This window comes from Hippocampus zosterae, chromosome 5 (genome assembly GCF_025434085.1).
Source record: "Hippocampus zosterae strain Florida chromosome 5, ASM2543408v3, whole genome shotgun sequence".
Classification (NCBI taxonomy): Eukaryota; Metazoa; Chordata; class Actinopteri; order Syngnathiformes; family Syngnathidae; genus Hippocampus; species Hippocampus zosterae.
The window spans coordinates 18,437,779-18,452,320 of record NC_067455.1 but is presented as its reverse complement, the minus strand read 5'-3'; the positions used below and the strand labels follow the sequence as shown (position 1 = coordinate 18,452,320).

Here is a 14,542-nt window from a genome sequence, read left to right as displayed (position 1 = left end):
GAAATGGACAGCCGCGTCTTTTCATTTCAAGCTGTCATTTGTGGCTCTGATATAGGAAGCTTTCCAAATCGGCGTCTACTGGTCTCAAACAAACACTGTCCACAAGTCTACAGCCATGAAACTCGTCCATGATCTAACCTCACCTCGATGGAAGGAGGGGACGGATTCAGAGGTGATAACTTTGGATGAGGAAGGATATGTAGAGGCTAACATCACCCTGGGAGCTGTCCCTGGGAGACCGAAGGTGAGGGATCATACCAACATGAATGTATGAATTGATAAACTCATACAAAATACACGTCTGTCACTGATCATTTGCAATGCTGAAAGTCTTTGGCAAATAACATGTATTGATAAACCTGAAAGGCTGAAGGAAAAATACATTGACCCCAGACCCTTAATTAGGTACAGCTATATACACCTTAAGAATTGGGGAAAATACCTTCGAAATCCTGTCTGACTTTTGTTTATTCACTGTGTTACATTATAGTTAAAGTGGGTAAACAATATGCAGGGACTGAATAATCTCGCGCCACCTTACCTCTCTGAGCTCATCCGCCCCTACACACCTGCCCGGCACCTCAGGTCTGTGGACCAGACATTATCAGAAGTACCAAGAACTAAAACGAGACTCAGAGGGGATTGAGCCTTTTCTGTTGCTGGTCCCTCTCTCTGGAATGACCTCCCACTGAACATTCGGCAAGCCTCCTCGCTGCCCATCTTCAAAGCCCTCCTCAAAACTCACTTGTATTCTTTGGCATTCGACTCAGCATGACTTAGATTTGTTCTTGGTTTTACTGTTGGGTGCTTTCTACCGCCTTTATTACGATTTGTCTTACTGTTTATTGTGCATGTTAAATTGCTCCATGTACAGCACTTTTTGTATGCAGCGATGGCTGTTTGAAAGTGCTCTATAAATACTGTTGACTTGACTTGACTGTCAACGCCTTGCAATGCAGTTCTATGCAAGTGGAAGTTTCACCTCTAATTTAACATATTGTCAAATTCTGATCAAACAATCGAAACCATTTTACCCTCACCTAAGTTAGTCAGTCAGTCAGCCAGCCAGCTGCCACTCATAGGACTGCCTTGTTATTGGGTGGATCATTAATTTTCAGTCAAATAAGTCTGACATTTTAAGGACAGTTCAGCCCTGGTGCCCCATTTATCGTTCGATTATTCAGGTGAACTTGCTGTTAAGTGCTGTCTCAACACAAAACATACTGTATCTGCATTGAATGCCACACTAAAAACAAGCAAATCAATGTTTACATTTATGATGCATTCCATCGCTAATATTTCTAATATTATGTCTGTTTCTGCCATTTCATCCTTAGCTATGTCAGTTCTGTGTGTCTTCCACGGTGAAACATGGCATCCAGATTCTCCAGATAGAGGACAGAACAATCCTTGTCAACAGCACTCCCTACACAATACACTACAGGCCTCTGCTGACTGACCACAGGCTGGGAAGTGACAACCAGGTAATGAGCTTGAACGTGGTTCTGTGCCTCAACATGGGAAATTACATTTTCTAAATACAAAATCAACACACTGAAGGCAGCAAAACAGAAAGTCATTTGATGTCAGGGAGGAGGGGGGGCGACGACTCCATTCATATGATGCTTTGACGTAAGAGCAAAGTTCATACAAGGCCAAAATGTGTTTGCGTATGGCGCTGCTTTAGGTCTGTCCTGTCCGACTATAGCTTTGCACGTACAGTAAATACACTGCGCACATGACTCATTCACACCCAGTCACGACCACACAAATGGATTAGAAGTACGCAGCAAGCCATTTTCCATCTGATCATTTTGCTCCCCCTCTCTCTTCTTCCACTCTTCTCACCATGAGTCAACGGCACTTTGTACGGGTATTAGACTAACATCCAGAATTGGATGCAGGTTTCCCTTCTCGCTTTCATCTGCTGCTTGTCCCCAAAGAGACCAACAATGTAGTGATGTCATTTTACAAGCTTTCAGATCTCCCTAAAGAAAAATCCCAAAGTGTACCAGTTGCTACGAAAGTACCTACTAAAATGCAAAAAACAAATGCCTTACGTGTAACAACAAAGTGGGTACAAATGTTGAAAGCATTACAGAACAGCATTGCGTGTTCCTCATCTCTTGAGGTATCAGTGGCTTTTAAATGAGCCCAAGACTTCTCAGCTACCAAATTAACACAAAGCGCAGTTGGAAAAAGATAAAATAAATGATAACGAGGTTTGAACACAACCATATCTGCCCCCCTCACCCCACTCCAGACACATCCACACATCCTGCACAGTATTCTCATCCAGTTCTCAGGGTTTTTTTCCATGTTTCTCGACTTTCCATGTAACTTCTGTTGCACTGATTTTGATGATAGACAAATGTAGTTCAAGTTGTTCTTTGCACAGGCCTGTGACGTACCAGAGACGACAGTATTCAACTTGGCTCCCTCTGAGCCGTCATCTCCGAGCAAACCTTGCTCTCTGCCATGCTGGGATCATCTTCAAAACAGCAATCAGGGAAAAATGGAGTTCCCCTTGCCAGTGAAATGCATGCTTTTCAGTTCATTATCAAGGCCCGATGCCAGACACGGGCCTACAGCATGGAGCCTCCCCGCACTCATCCGACCAGACTTCCTTCGGCAGAGCGTGTCGGTTCCTGGTGAAACAAGCTCTGGGGGTGGCCTGATCAGCAGGTGGGTTCGCTGTATCGCAGACTCTGTGGCAGCAACAGTCAATTTAGAGCGGGGTACGAGAGCATGCTGGCACAGGACTAAAAGAAAGGAGGAGCTGAGCAGTTTGTAGCTTGCTAAGCAACAGTAATGGAATGAAGGAGGAAAGTCCCTCTGCACTTCCTGAGCTTGTTTAGATCCATCTCAGCGTGTCCCATATTTTCCCATGAATTTTACCATTTCATCAGACTCGCTAGTTTTCCTTCTGTCGCAGCTCTGTCGACGAATGTTTCTCAGATCGATTTGGTAGGGCTACAAGAGGCTGTGATTATATTTGTCAGATTTGTTTATTTATATTTGTATTTTCCAGGGCCATAGTCTTGACGTACCAGGAGCACCTCGGAGTGACATACATTACTCTAAATGAGGATCCTTGCCCTCCCATGTTGGTTCACAACAACTGTCCTATCCAACTTTTGCTTAAGGAGAATGTCAAAGGTGAGAAGGAAAGTGTCCGTGTGACTCTGCCCATCCCCTCATCTCCTCTTAGAATTGCAGAGATATGACTACAATGTTTTAACATCACCTTTTACAGAGACTCCAAGGACTGAAGTGTACTGTTGTCTTCTTCCTGCAAATAGCTCTGTGCACCATGAGCTCTACCATCACTTTTCTAGTTTCCCCGACTGCAGGCAGAGAGAAGCACTGCCCACACTCTTGCTAAAAACCACAGCAGATGTTGGCATTACAGACTGGACCGACCCTATTGACATCAATTGCCCGGGTACTCAGGTAAAATGTTCCTCACACAAAATTACCAAATTCTAGATATATGGATTTGTTCTTTTTACAATTTTCTTTTATTTTTTTCTTTTTTTTTTTTTTTGTTTCATCTGAACAAACTAGACCGTCACGAGGTACTTGGTGATGATGATGATCGATGACAGAATGCAAGGCTGTTGATGATACATATACAGAAATATGTGTTAACGGGTTAATTCTTTCAGGTTTGATTGACATTGTTAGGTGTCACGATCTGCCCGAAGCGATAATGATCGCTCCGTGCAGAACGAGGAAAATAAAGAATTGGATCCCCGGAAAACAGACAACGAAAGGATCTTCTCAAAGCAAAGAGTGTCTTTAATGACAAAAACAGAAAGAGCCCGACAGGGAAAAAACGGAAACACAAAACGCTGGTCAAATAAGGACCAGGGAAGAAATAAGGAAACAACTGAAAACGCTCGCTGAAAAACAAAGTGCGAGGAACTACTGATTAGGCAATATCGACGTATTCAATTTAGTGACTAACGCTACTGGCAAGAGTAAAGGCCGCAAGGCAAGAAGGCAACGAGTAATCTACAAATAGAGGAATTAGCACGAGAGATCAATGGCACGGTGAGGAATTCTCCGGCAGCGAGATGACTGTCGGAGTCTCTTAATAAAAGAGGGTAATCAGCCCGAAATTACGGACAGGTGCGCGGATGGCGGGGGAGAAAACCCGCCACCTGCTGGCGGACACGCGACGTGACAGTACCCCCCCCTCAATGGACGCCTCCCGGCGGACTACCCGGCTTGGATGGATGTGCAGCGTGGAAGTCGCGCAAAAGGGACGGATCAAGGATCCAGGAGCGAGGCACCCACTGCCGCTCCTCAGGCCCGTAGCCCTCCCAGTCGACCAGATACTGGAACCCCTTTCCCCTGCGCCGAGAGTCCAGGATGGCACGAACCGTGTACACCGGGTCACCGTCGACGACCCGCGGAGGTGGCGGCGGCGTGGGAGGAGGGGCCAAGTCACTGGGAGACACGGGTTTGAGAAGGGAGACGTGGAAGACGGGGTGAACCTTCATGGTGGGCGGTAGCCGGAGCCTGACTGCAGCTGGACTGATGACGGACTCGACCTCGAACGGTCCAGTAAATCGGGGTCCCAGTTTCGCAGACGTGCCGGCCAGCCGAAGATCCCTCGTCGCCAACCACACCTTCTGTCCAACCACGTATGAAGGAGCCGGGCGCCGGCGACGATCCGCGATCCGCTGGTTCCTGGCCGCCGTGCGGGACAACGCAGCCCGGGCCTCCTTCCACACGCGATGGGCCCGCTTGAGGTGGTGCTGCACAGAGGGGACCTCCACCTGCCCCTCCTGGGACGGGAACAGCGGCGGCTGGTACCCGTAGGCGGCCATGAAGGGGGACCTACCGGTGGCAGAAGAGACGAGGGTGTTGTGCGCGTACTCCACCCAGGGTAAGTGGTCGACCCAGGACGAGGGACGGTGAAGGCACACACAGCGGAGGGCCGCCCCCAGATCCTGGTTGGCACGCTCGGCTTGTCCATTGGACTGGGGGTGGTACCCCGAGGTCAGACTGGCAGTGGCCCCGAGGGACCGGCAGAACTGCTTCCAGACGCGGGATACGAACTGGGGCCCCCGGTCCGAGACAATGTCCAGTGGAATGCCGTGGAGACGGAAGACGTGTTCGACAAGGAGGTCGGCGGTCTCCAGCGCCGACGGCAACCTGGACAAAGGAACAAAATGAGCCGCCTTGGAGAAGCGGTCCACGATCGTGAGTACGACAGTTCGACCCCGGGAAGGCGGGAGACCCGTGACGAAGTCCAGGGCGATGTGGGACCACGGGCGAGGAGGAATGGGCAACGGCTGGAGCAGTCCCGCCGGCGGCTGATGGGACGACTTGCCGCAGGCGCAGGAGGTGCAGGCCTTGATGAACTCCGTCACGTCGTTGCGGAGCTCCGGCCACCAGAAACGCTGGGCGACGAGTTGCACAGTCCGGTTCACCCCGGGATGACACGCCACCTTGGACCCGTGTCCCCACTGCAGAACTTCAGATCGTAAGGAGGGAGGTACGAATAGCCTCCCTGCTGGGCACTCCGTCGGCACCTGAACCCCCTCCAGGGCTGCCTGGATCCGCTGCTCAACCTCCCACTGGACGGCCCCCACGACGCACCGGGTCGGGAGGATGGTCTCCGGGGATCGATCCCTCCCCGCAGGCTCGTGGAGACGGGAGAGGGCGTCGGGCTTGGTGTTCTTAGACCCGGGAGAGTAGGTGAGGATGAAGTCGAACCTGGTGAGGAAGAGGGCCCACCGGGCCTGACGGGCGTTCAGTCTTTTGGCGGAGCGAAGGTAGGCGAGGTTCTTATGATCTGTGTAGACCGTGAAGGGTTCCTTTGCCCCCTCGAGCCAGTGCCGCCACTCCTGCAAGGCGGTCACAACTGCCAACAGTTCACGGTTGCCCACGTCGTAATTGGACTCGGCGGCACTGAGTCGACGGGAGAAGAAGGCGCAGGGGTGCAACTTCTGGTCGACCGGAGAGCGCTGGGACAGCACAGCCCCCACCCCCGAATCCGAGGCGTCCACCTCCACGATAAAGGGAAGATCAGGATCAGGGTGCTGTAGTACGGGGGGACTGGTGAACGCCGCCTTCAGGTTTGCGAACGCCGCATCCGCGGTCGGATCCCACTTAAATGGGGTTTTAATGGACGTAAGGCGGGTTAAGGGGAGCGCCTTCTGACTATAACCGCGGATGAAGCGTCGGTAGAAGTTGGCGAACCCCAGAAAGCGCTGCAGTTCCTTGCGATTGGTTGGAACCGGCCAGTTAGTGACGGCACGCGTCTTAATGGGGTCCGCCCTTAACCTGCCCTGTTCAATAATGAACCCTAGGAAGGAGATGACGGGGACATGGAATTCACACTTTTCTGCCTTGACGAAGAGCCGGTTCTCCAGTAGACGTTGTAGCACCAGCCTAACGTGTTGCTGGTGCTCGTGTAATGACCGGGAAAAAATTAAAATATCGTCAAGGTAAACGAAACAAAAGATGTTAATCATGTCCCTTAGCACATCATTGATTAGGTTTTGGAAAACGGCAGGGGCGTTGGTGAGCCCAAAAGGCATAACCAAATATTCAAAATGACCCAGAGGGGTCTTAAAAGCCGTCTTCCACTCGTCACCCTCCCGGATGCGAACCAAGTGGTAAGCGCTGCGCAAGTCTAATTTGGAGAAAATGGTGGCTGACTGTAATGGGGCGAAGGCGGAGTCCAGCAAGGGTAGCGGGTATCTATTCTTAATAGTTATCTCGTTTAAACCCCGATAATCTACGCAGGGTCGCAGGGTCTTGTCTTTTTTCCCTACGAAGAAAAAACCCGCCCCTAACGGTGAACGCGATGGTCTAATAAGACCTGCGGCGAGCGAGCTGTTGATGTACTCCGTCAATGCCTCGCGCTCGGGTTGGGACACCTGATACAGCCGCGAGGTCGGCAACGGAGCGCCCGCCTGCAGGTCTATTGCACAATCGTAGGGGCGGTGTGGAGGCAAAGAGTGGGCACGATCCTCGCTGAACACCTCCTTTAGATCCCGATAGCAATCCGGCACTCCGTCAAGGCAGATCTCCTCGGGGGGTGTGACACGTTCATGCCTCCCGACGGCCGATTGCAGACAGTGCTGGTAACAGTACTGGCTCCAGCTGTCTATCGCTGGGCGCGCCCAGGAAATCACGGGATTGTGTGTCTTGAGCCAGGGTAACCCGAGAACGATCGGGGCGTTGCGAGACCGCATTAAGTAAAAACGACGATGTTCGACATGGTTGCCGGACAGTAGAAGTTTCAACGGCTCCGTCCTATGCGTAACTACCGCCAGGAGACGCCCATCAAGATCACAAACCCGCTTCCTATTTATCAGCTTCTCCACGGAACAACCCAGCTCGGAAGCGAGATCGGTGTCCATTATGCAGTCATCTGCCCCCGAGTCTACCAGAGCCCGAACCCGCCACGACCGGGACCCCCCTAATATCTCCCCCTCGAGTTCGAGTCTGTTGGGGTGACCAGGCCGCGAGTCGACTCGCCTAGACTCGAAGGGAGGCGCGCGCGGTCGTGACTCACAGTACTCCTGGTGGGCAGGGGGTGACGACCCCGGATGGCTGGTTGCGGCGTGAGGAGATGGTGGAACGCCGTCAGTCGTCGCTCGATCGCTGAAACGACGCTTTCCTTCCTCCGCACCAGCGTCCCTGCCTCCCAGCTGCACCTGTTCCTCCGTGGGTGTTCGTCGGAACTGGGGCCGCTCACCCCCACGCTCCCGGCTTCGCTCCCTCAGGCGATTGTCCATGAGGAGGGAGAGGTCGATTAATTCCTCCAGGTTGGTGCTGTGGTCGCGGGTCGCCAGCTCGTCCTTGAGTTGAGGGTTTAGTCCACGGCGAAATAGACCACACAGCGCCCGATCATCGTATCCACTCTGGGCGGCCAGGATCCGGAACTCGATGGAGTAGTCCGCTACCGATCGCTCTCCCTGGTGGATGGCGAGTAACCGGCCCTCTGCCTCTCTGCCCCGCACGGGATGATGGAACACCCGGCGGAACGCAGCCACGAAGTCGGGGAACGAAGTACGGAGATTCGGCTTGGCGTCACTTGTCGCAATCGCCCACGATGCTGCCGGACCTGTTAACAGACTCATGACATAAGCCACCTTGGCGGCGTCATTAGCATAGGCAGACGGCTGTTGATCAAAAATGAGAGAGCACTGGTGGAGGAAGTGTCCACACTGCCCGTGCTCGCCCCCGTAGCGAGGGGGGTGTGGAAGCGATGGCTCCCTCGTCATAATGGGATATGAGGGGGGCGCTTCGGGAATGATAGAACGAACCCCGGGGGGAGATGGTCTCCGCTCTTCCACCCGGACCAACCGAGGTTCTAAATCATCGGACCGATGAGCCAGCATGGAGACCGCGCCACGGAGTTCCCTAATGGCTTGGCCCTGCTGACTCATCTGTTGCTCTTGTCGGGAAAGAGCGGACAAAATTCTTTCGATGTCTGCGGGATCCATGGTGGCCGGAGAATTCTGTCACGATCTGCCCGAAGCGATAATGATCGCTCCGTGCAGAACGAGGAAAATAAAGAATTGGATCCCCGGAAAACAGACAACGAAAGGATCTTCTCAAAGCAAAGAGTGTCTTTAATGACAAAAACAGAAAGAGCCCGACAGGGAAAAAACGGAAACACAAAACGCTGGTCAAATAAGGACCAGGGAAGAAATAAGGAAACAACTGAAAACGCTCGCTGAAAAACAAAGTGCGAGGAACTACTGATTAGGCAATATCGACGTATTCAATTTAGTGACTAACGCTACTGGCAAGAGTAAAGGCCGCAAGGCAAGAAGGCAACGAGTAATCTACAAATAGAGGAATTAGCACGAGAGATCAATGGCACGGTGAGGAATTCTCCGGCAGCGAGATGACTGTCGGAGTCTCTTAATAAAAGAGGGTAATCAGCCCGAAATTACGGACAGGTGCGCGGATGGCGGGGGAGAAAACCCGCCACCTGCTGGCGGACACGCGACGTGACATTAGGGAGCAATTAGTGTAACAATCTGATCTTTTTTTTTTTCATTTCTAGTTTAGAACTGTTCTGAGATCTTAATAATTTAGATTTGCACATCTAACCAAAATATTAGACACAACAGACTGTATGGTACAGTACAGTTCCACGCCACTGAAAACTATAACCTCAATGATCAACACGTTATTTAATGCATACCTCTTGGAGAGTGTCGATCCAAAACTGAGCATTATTATCCTTGTAAAAGCAGACTATTTGATACAGTTCTGTATTTGGGTATCATTCAACCGTGCAAGTGGTCACACACTCAGATTATACAGTAGAAGAGGATCTAAATGACCATTCAAATGTTTTGAAGTTAGTCTGAGCAGTCTGATCAGCTGGTCAGGGAATAGAGTAGCCAGGAAAATATGTAATGTTTAGTGTTGTGTCTAGCCAGCCACAGGTTGGGGTTGAGGCTGCGGCCGTGCATCTCTTGTTACTGTGAGGTCCTCATTTGACCTCTGTGGTACGGGTTAGGGGTCAAAGTTCAGTCTTGTTATGACTGCTGAGTGAAGTGTTCAGTGGGCTCTTCGTCTTGTCACATGAGGAGTTGATCATGTTGATCTGGGAGCGGTGGAGGCTAAAATCTGACACATGCATGTTTGAGCACACATCTGTCAAAAGAATGTTGGGGGTAGCTATGAATCTGATTCTTGTTCTGTTCTTTCCATAGGTGAAAATCTGTTTATTTTCTTAACTTTTATGCTGATGCTATTAAAAGGGAAGTCAACCCAAAAACGTTCTTCACAGTATTGTGTTCTTTGGGCCTTCGCGAGTCTAAATGCGGCTCTGTCATTTATATTGTGTTTGTGGAATATGGGGGAAACAGCTAAATTCACCCGTTTTTATCTATGTCAGTGGGCGGCCATTTTGCCTCTTTCTGTCAACTGAAAATAACATCACAGTTCCTCAGGGCTCAGGTAACGAGCAATCACGGGTTACCTGTTTTCTGAGGCTTAGCCATATTATCCCCAAATGCAATATGAATCAGAATGCTGTGTTTAGACGAGTGGAGCTTCATAGAACATATTTTTGGAAAGGAAACTTTCGGGTTTACTTCCCCATTAACTCTTTGTTGTCTTTTGTAAATGTTGCTCAGGTGGTGTTCCTGCCAGGTTTTGGTTGTCTCTACATTGATGTGGGATATGAGAGAGGCACCTTGGTTCTTTCTCTTTCACCAGAGGGTGGTGCCGATTCTGTAATCAACCAGCACAGCAGGTATGTATGCACAGACACTTGCTTAGTCCAAGGTTATTCTTTCAACTAGTATATTTACATGCCCCATAAAGACCCTCCATTTGCAGTTCCTATGCGGAAATCATTCCTTGACGCGACATGCAAAGTGCCTTCTTTTCCACCCCCGGGGAGGAATAAAAGCCTGTTAAAATGACGACGTGTTTCGGATCATGGCTCTTACAGCGTTATTCCATTACATCAACACCAAACATGATTAAAGTTTGAATAGCAGGAGATCTATGTGATTAATATCAGGTTAATGTGAGCAAATGACCTCAGACGATGTTTGTTATTATGCTTTGCTAGGAGGAAAGTCACTTCTATTACGCTCTATAAACAATCTGAATGCTTTAATTAATCTGTGTATGAAATGGAGAAGGTGAATTCATTTTCACACTCCTTTTTTTCAGGTCGACCAAGCTGTCCTTAACTTTCCTTTTGAGTGAGGCCAGCGTAGTGTTGAGTGACGACATCACCAGCCCCTCAGGTTCAGTGGAGCTGCTAAGACTCACACTGACCAACCTTATCCTCAGACTTGCCCCAGCATCCACGTCGCTGCCCCCCGACGTGACCCTCGAGCCTGGGGCAGCTACGGAATCCATTTTTACTCTGATGCGTGACGCCTCACTGATCGAGGTTTACTGCTTGTGCCTACAAGTGGACAACCAGCTGTACAACCGTGCAAGCTTCCACTTCCCCGTGCTGCTGTGCCAGGAGCAGAGGGGAGTGACCGAGCCCAGGAATCAGTGGAGTAACCATGACATTCCCACTGAGACTCCTGAACTCCTGGAGGAGTTTAAGCGTTCTTGTTTCCTCCAGCTGAGGCTAATCCTGGCTGCGGACAGATGCACTGTGGATGAGGTTGGATTCAATTTTCAAAACTTTGTGAAATCATGTGCTAATGCAGGGTATAGTGAACCCTTGCGTATTCACAGTTCGGCATTTGCAAATTCACCCATTCTGACATTTATCCTTTATTTGCTGAAAAAATAGCTATTTGCTGTTTCTGTGCTCAGGCCAAAGCCATGTCTAATATCAAAAGTTTTCTTTGATGCCATCTGGTGGCAAGCAACTCTGTTGCCCTGGAGAGGAGCTTTAGTTCGTTAGGTTATAGCCTTGTCAGGTAGAAATAAATGGTTTGCCGCCATCTTGTGGCAACTATTTGGTTACTACACACCATTTTGGGTGGCCGTCAGTTACAAGCAGATTTTTGCTCCTTGGTCCTTTCTCCCGAAAGAATAGTTGGAGTTCAGTGTACGCACAAACCAACCATCGGACCGACTTTAAGAATTTTTCCTCCCTTGCGATTGAAATCCTCAAAGGCCCGATTCTCAGATAATAATAATAATAATAATAATAATACATTTTTTTTCATAAGCGCCTTTCAAACCTCTAAGAGCAGGAATGTCTTTTTTTGCCCCTCTTGCCAGGTTTCTCACATTTAAAAAATCATTTTAGATGTTAAAAATCAGTGTGTGTAGCCTGCTTTATTCGCTCTTGTCTAAAGTCGACCATTTCTCGTCTCAAAACTACCTTGCTTGTTGTGTCCTTCACAGGTCAACTTCCAGGTGCAGCCCGCTAGAGTGTACCTCGAAGATACATTTGTTTACTATGTTAAAACTCTGTTCCACACCTTCATCCCTGACTCTGCGATTGCCTCAGTGAAGCCACAGAAGTGTCAAGTAGAGTCAGCCCCCATTCTCCCTCAACAGGTGCATAAATCATAACAGTAGAGTCTGAATGAGCTAAGGCAATCTGGGCCAATAATGAAGCACTGTTGTGATGTGTAAATGTCCTGTAGGTACTTCAATCAACACAGGCGCTGGTCCGGCCTGTGCGTCTGCACAGGTTGACGATTCAGCCAATCCACCTGCTGGTCAGCATCCATGCATCCCTCAAGCTCTACATTGCCTCAGACCACACTCCTCTCGCCTTCTCCCTGTTTGAGAGAGGGCCGCTCTGCACGACAGCCAGACAGCTGGTCCACGCTCTGGCGATGCATTATGCGGCTGGGACCCTCTTCAGAGCCGGTATGTCGTACTGCCATTATTGTTGTGTTTACAGCTGAGAAGCACAGATGTATGAGACAAAGGAGCTTCAGTGATACGTTTAGCAGTTGTCATGACTGCCACCTACAGGACAAGAGCAGGACAGTACGCTGTTGCTTATTTGTTTGTTTGTTTGTTTGGGGATACAGTACATATGTATGCCATTTGCAGTCAGTCGTAAAAGGTTTATATTTTGTCTCTAATTAATTTGATCACTTCATTAATATTTTAACGTCCTTGGTCCAGGCGACTGGAGCAAGGAGGTTATAACTGGAAAACCAGTTTTAAAAATAATATAGCTGACCGTTATGTTCTTTGAACACTTCGCTAGCTAACTATCACGTGTGTAAATGCCAGCGTAGACTGCACAATGATATACATAAGGGCTGGGCGATAATTCAATATCCATATGTATTGCAACATGTGAGTGATAATAGAAAATGCCTTTAAAATGTTCATTAGAAAAAAAAATCTGAAGGCACACGCCAACTACAGCATTGTGCATGTAGTCTGCAGCACGTGGCTGCCTCCAAAGACGAAGAAGAAGCAGTTAAACCAACAATGAATAAGCCGTTAAACAAACGAAGATGAAGCAACCAAACTAACGACACAGTGATGCACTGTGCAATTCAGCATCTTTACTCGCATCCTTCCCAGTAATACCTGAACCCAGTGAGTCCCCAACCTTTTTTGTAGCACGGACCAGTTGAGACATGTACATGTTGTTTGCAGACCGGCAACCATTTTTTCCCCTTGCTTTTAAATTGCCATTAGGGTAATTAAATATTTTATTAACATAGATGGGGTTTTTTTCATTCATTTAAAACTGTTGTTCTACTATCCCAAACAAATGTACAATAAAAAAAATATATATAACATTGAAAAACTAAGAAATTAACCAATAAGAAATAATAATTAAGCCTTATTGTAAACATCATAATTTTTAAGTTATGATCCTACATACAGGGTTAACATCAATGCTGCTTATGTCAATGTGACTGATGAAAAAATGATCCGATTGATTGCTGCTTTTATCCGGTGGCTGCCGGCTAGTTATTAGCGACTAAACGGCTGATGTTTATTTGGGCAGGCTGTGCAATCTGTTGGCTTTCTCTTGCATTCCATTTTATCACTTGGGTGTGATTTGTTCAAATGTTTTGACAGGTTTATTGTATTGACTTTTTTTTTTTTTTAATGACAAACCATTGCACAACAGCTTCCTCTTCCAAATCGCTCCGGAGATACCGCAAGAGGAAGAACTTCTTTTGTCAAAATAGCTTCACCTTTGGAAGTCACGGATGCCCATCAGCTGCGCGTTTCAATGTACATTTGGTCAATTTGTTCGTATGACTTTCTGTTTACTGCTTCGTCTTTCATTTTTTATTATATTTTCATTCATTCATTCATTCATCTTCCGAGCCGCTTGATCCTCACTAGGGTCACGGGGGGTGCTGGGGATATTTTGTTTATTATAATGCATTGCAAACCAATGTTAGAAGGGGGACTCCGATTGGCCAGACTCGCGCACATTTCCGTCACGTCGGATGGAGTAAATTCGCTCACAACTCGCAGGTATGTCTCTGTGTGGCCCGGTTCCAAAGGAGCCGAGGCCCGGTACCGGTCCGCGGATCAGTCGTTGGGGACCCCCGCCTTAACTGACTCTTTCCCCCGTGCGTTGGAGGTGCTCATGTTAGTTCCAAGGCCGTTTCATGTCTTGAACACATATCCGCATTTCTTCAAGTATATATTTTCCTGTGGTTGTGTCATGCGGTGATTTATTAGTACCTAAAAGCGCCTCTGTAATGCACAAACCAGAGTCGACTCCACGGATAAAAATTGCCAGCAGTGCATTGTCAGTGATGCCAGCGCTCTTGTCTACAGCAAAGGGAACATGTGATAAAGTCTTCCATCATCTGTGATTGTAAAGCGATGGCAAGCTCGCATATCTAATTGGCAACTGTGTTTCTGCTGAGGCTTACATTAGAAAACACTAGCTTGTGTGGACATTAGACATCGCACACTTAAATCTTGTAGCACTTCAAAAGCGTTTTCTCTCACCGGCTGGGCTGATTTTTGCACCAGGCAGCGCTACGTAATAGTGATTTGCATGCCCGCCTCACAGTTCTCAGGTTCAGGGTTCTTAGCGCCCGTGTTCCTTTGTGGAGTTTGCATGGAATTTCTCCAGGCTTCCTTCCACATTCCAAGAGCATACATTTTGGTCTAATTGAAA

General features: G+C 48.6%; 1 protein-coding gene across 4 annotated transcripts in view; it reads left to right on the top strand.

Annotated features, from left to right (window-relative positions):
- Positions 1-14,542, top strand: part of LOC127601436 (intermembrane lipid transfer protein VPS13B-like) — a 344,543-nt gene that overhangs the window by 317,931 nt on the left and 12,070 nt on the right. For all 4 annotated transcript variants that reach the window (XM_052066676.1, XM_052066675.1, XM_052066677.1 and 1 more), the window contains 9 exons: positions 56-244; positions 1,338-1,484; positions 2,399-2,685; positions 3,032-3,159; positions 3,257-3,453; positions 10,128-10,246; positions 10,675-11,125; positions 11,821-11,976; positions 12,066-12,294. In XM_052066676.1, coding sequence (XP_051922636.1) covers positions 56-244; positions 1,338-1,484; positions 2,399-2,685; positions 3,032-3,159; positions 3,257-3,453; positions 10,128-10,246; positions 10,675-11,125; positions 11,821-11,976; positions 12,066-12,294 — 1,903 coding nt within the window. The remainder of the gene's footprint in view (positions 1-55; positions 245-1,337; positions 1,485-2,398; positions 2,686-3,031; positions 3,160-3,256; positions 3,454-10,127; positions 10,247-10,674; positions 11,126-11,820; positions 11,977-12,065; positions 12,295-14,542) is intronic.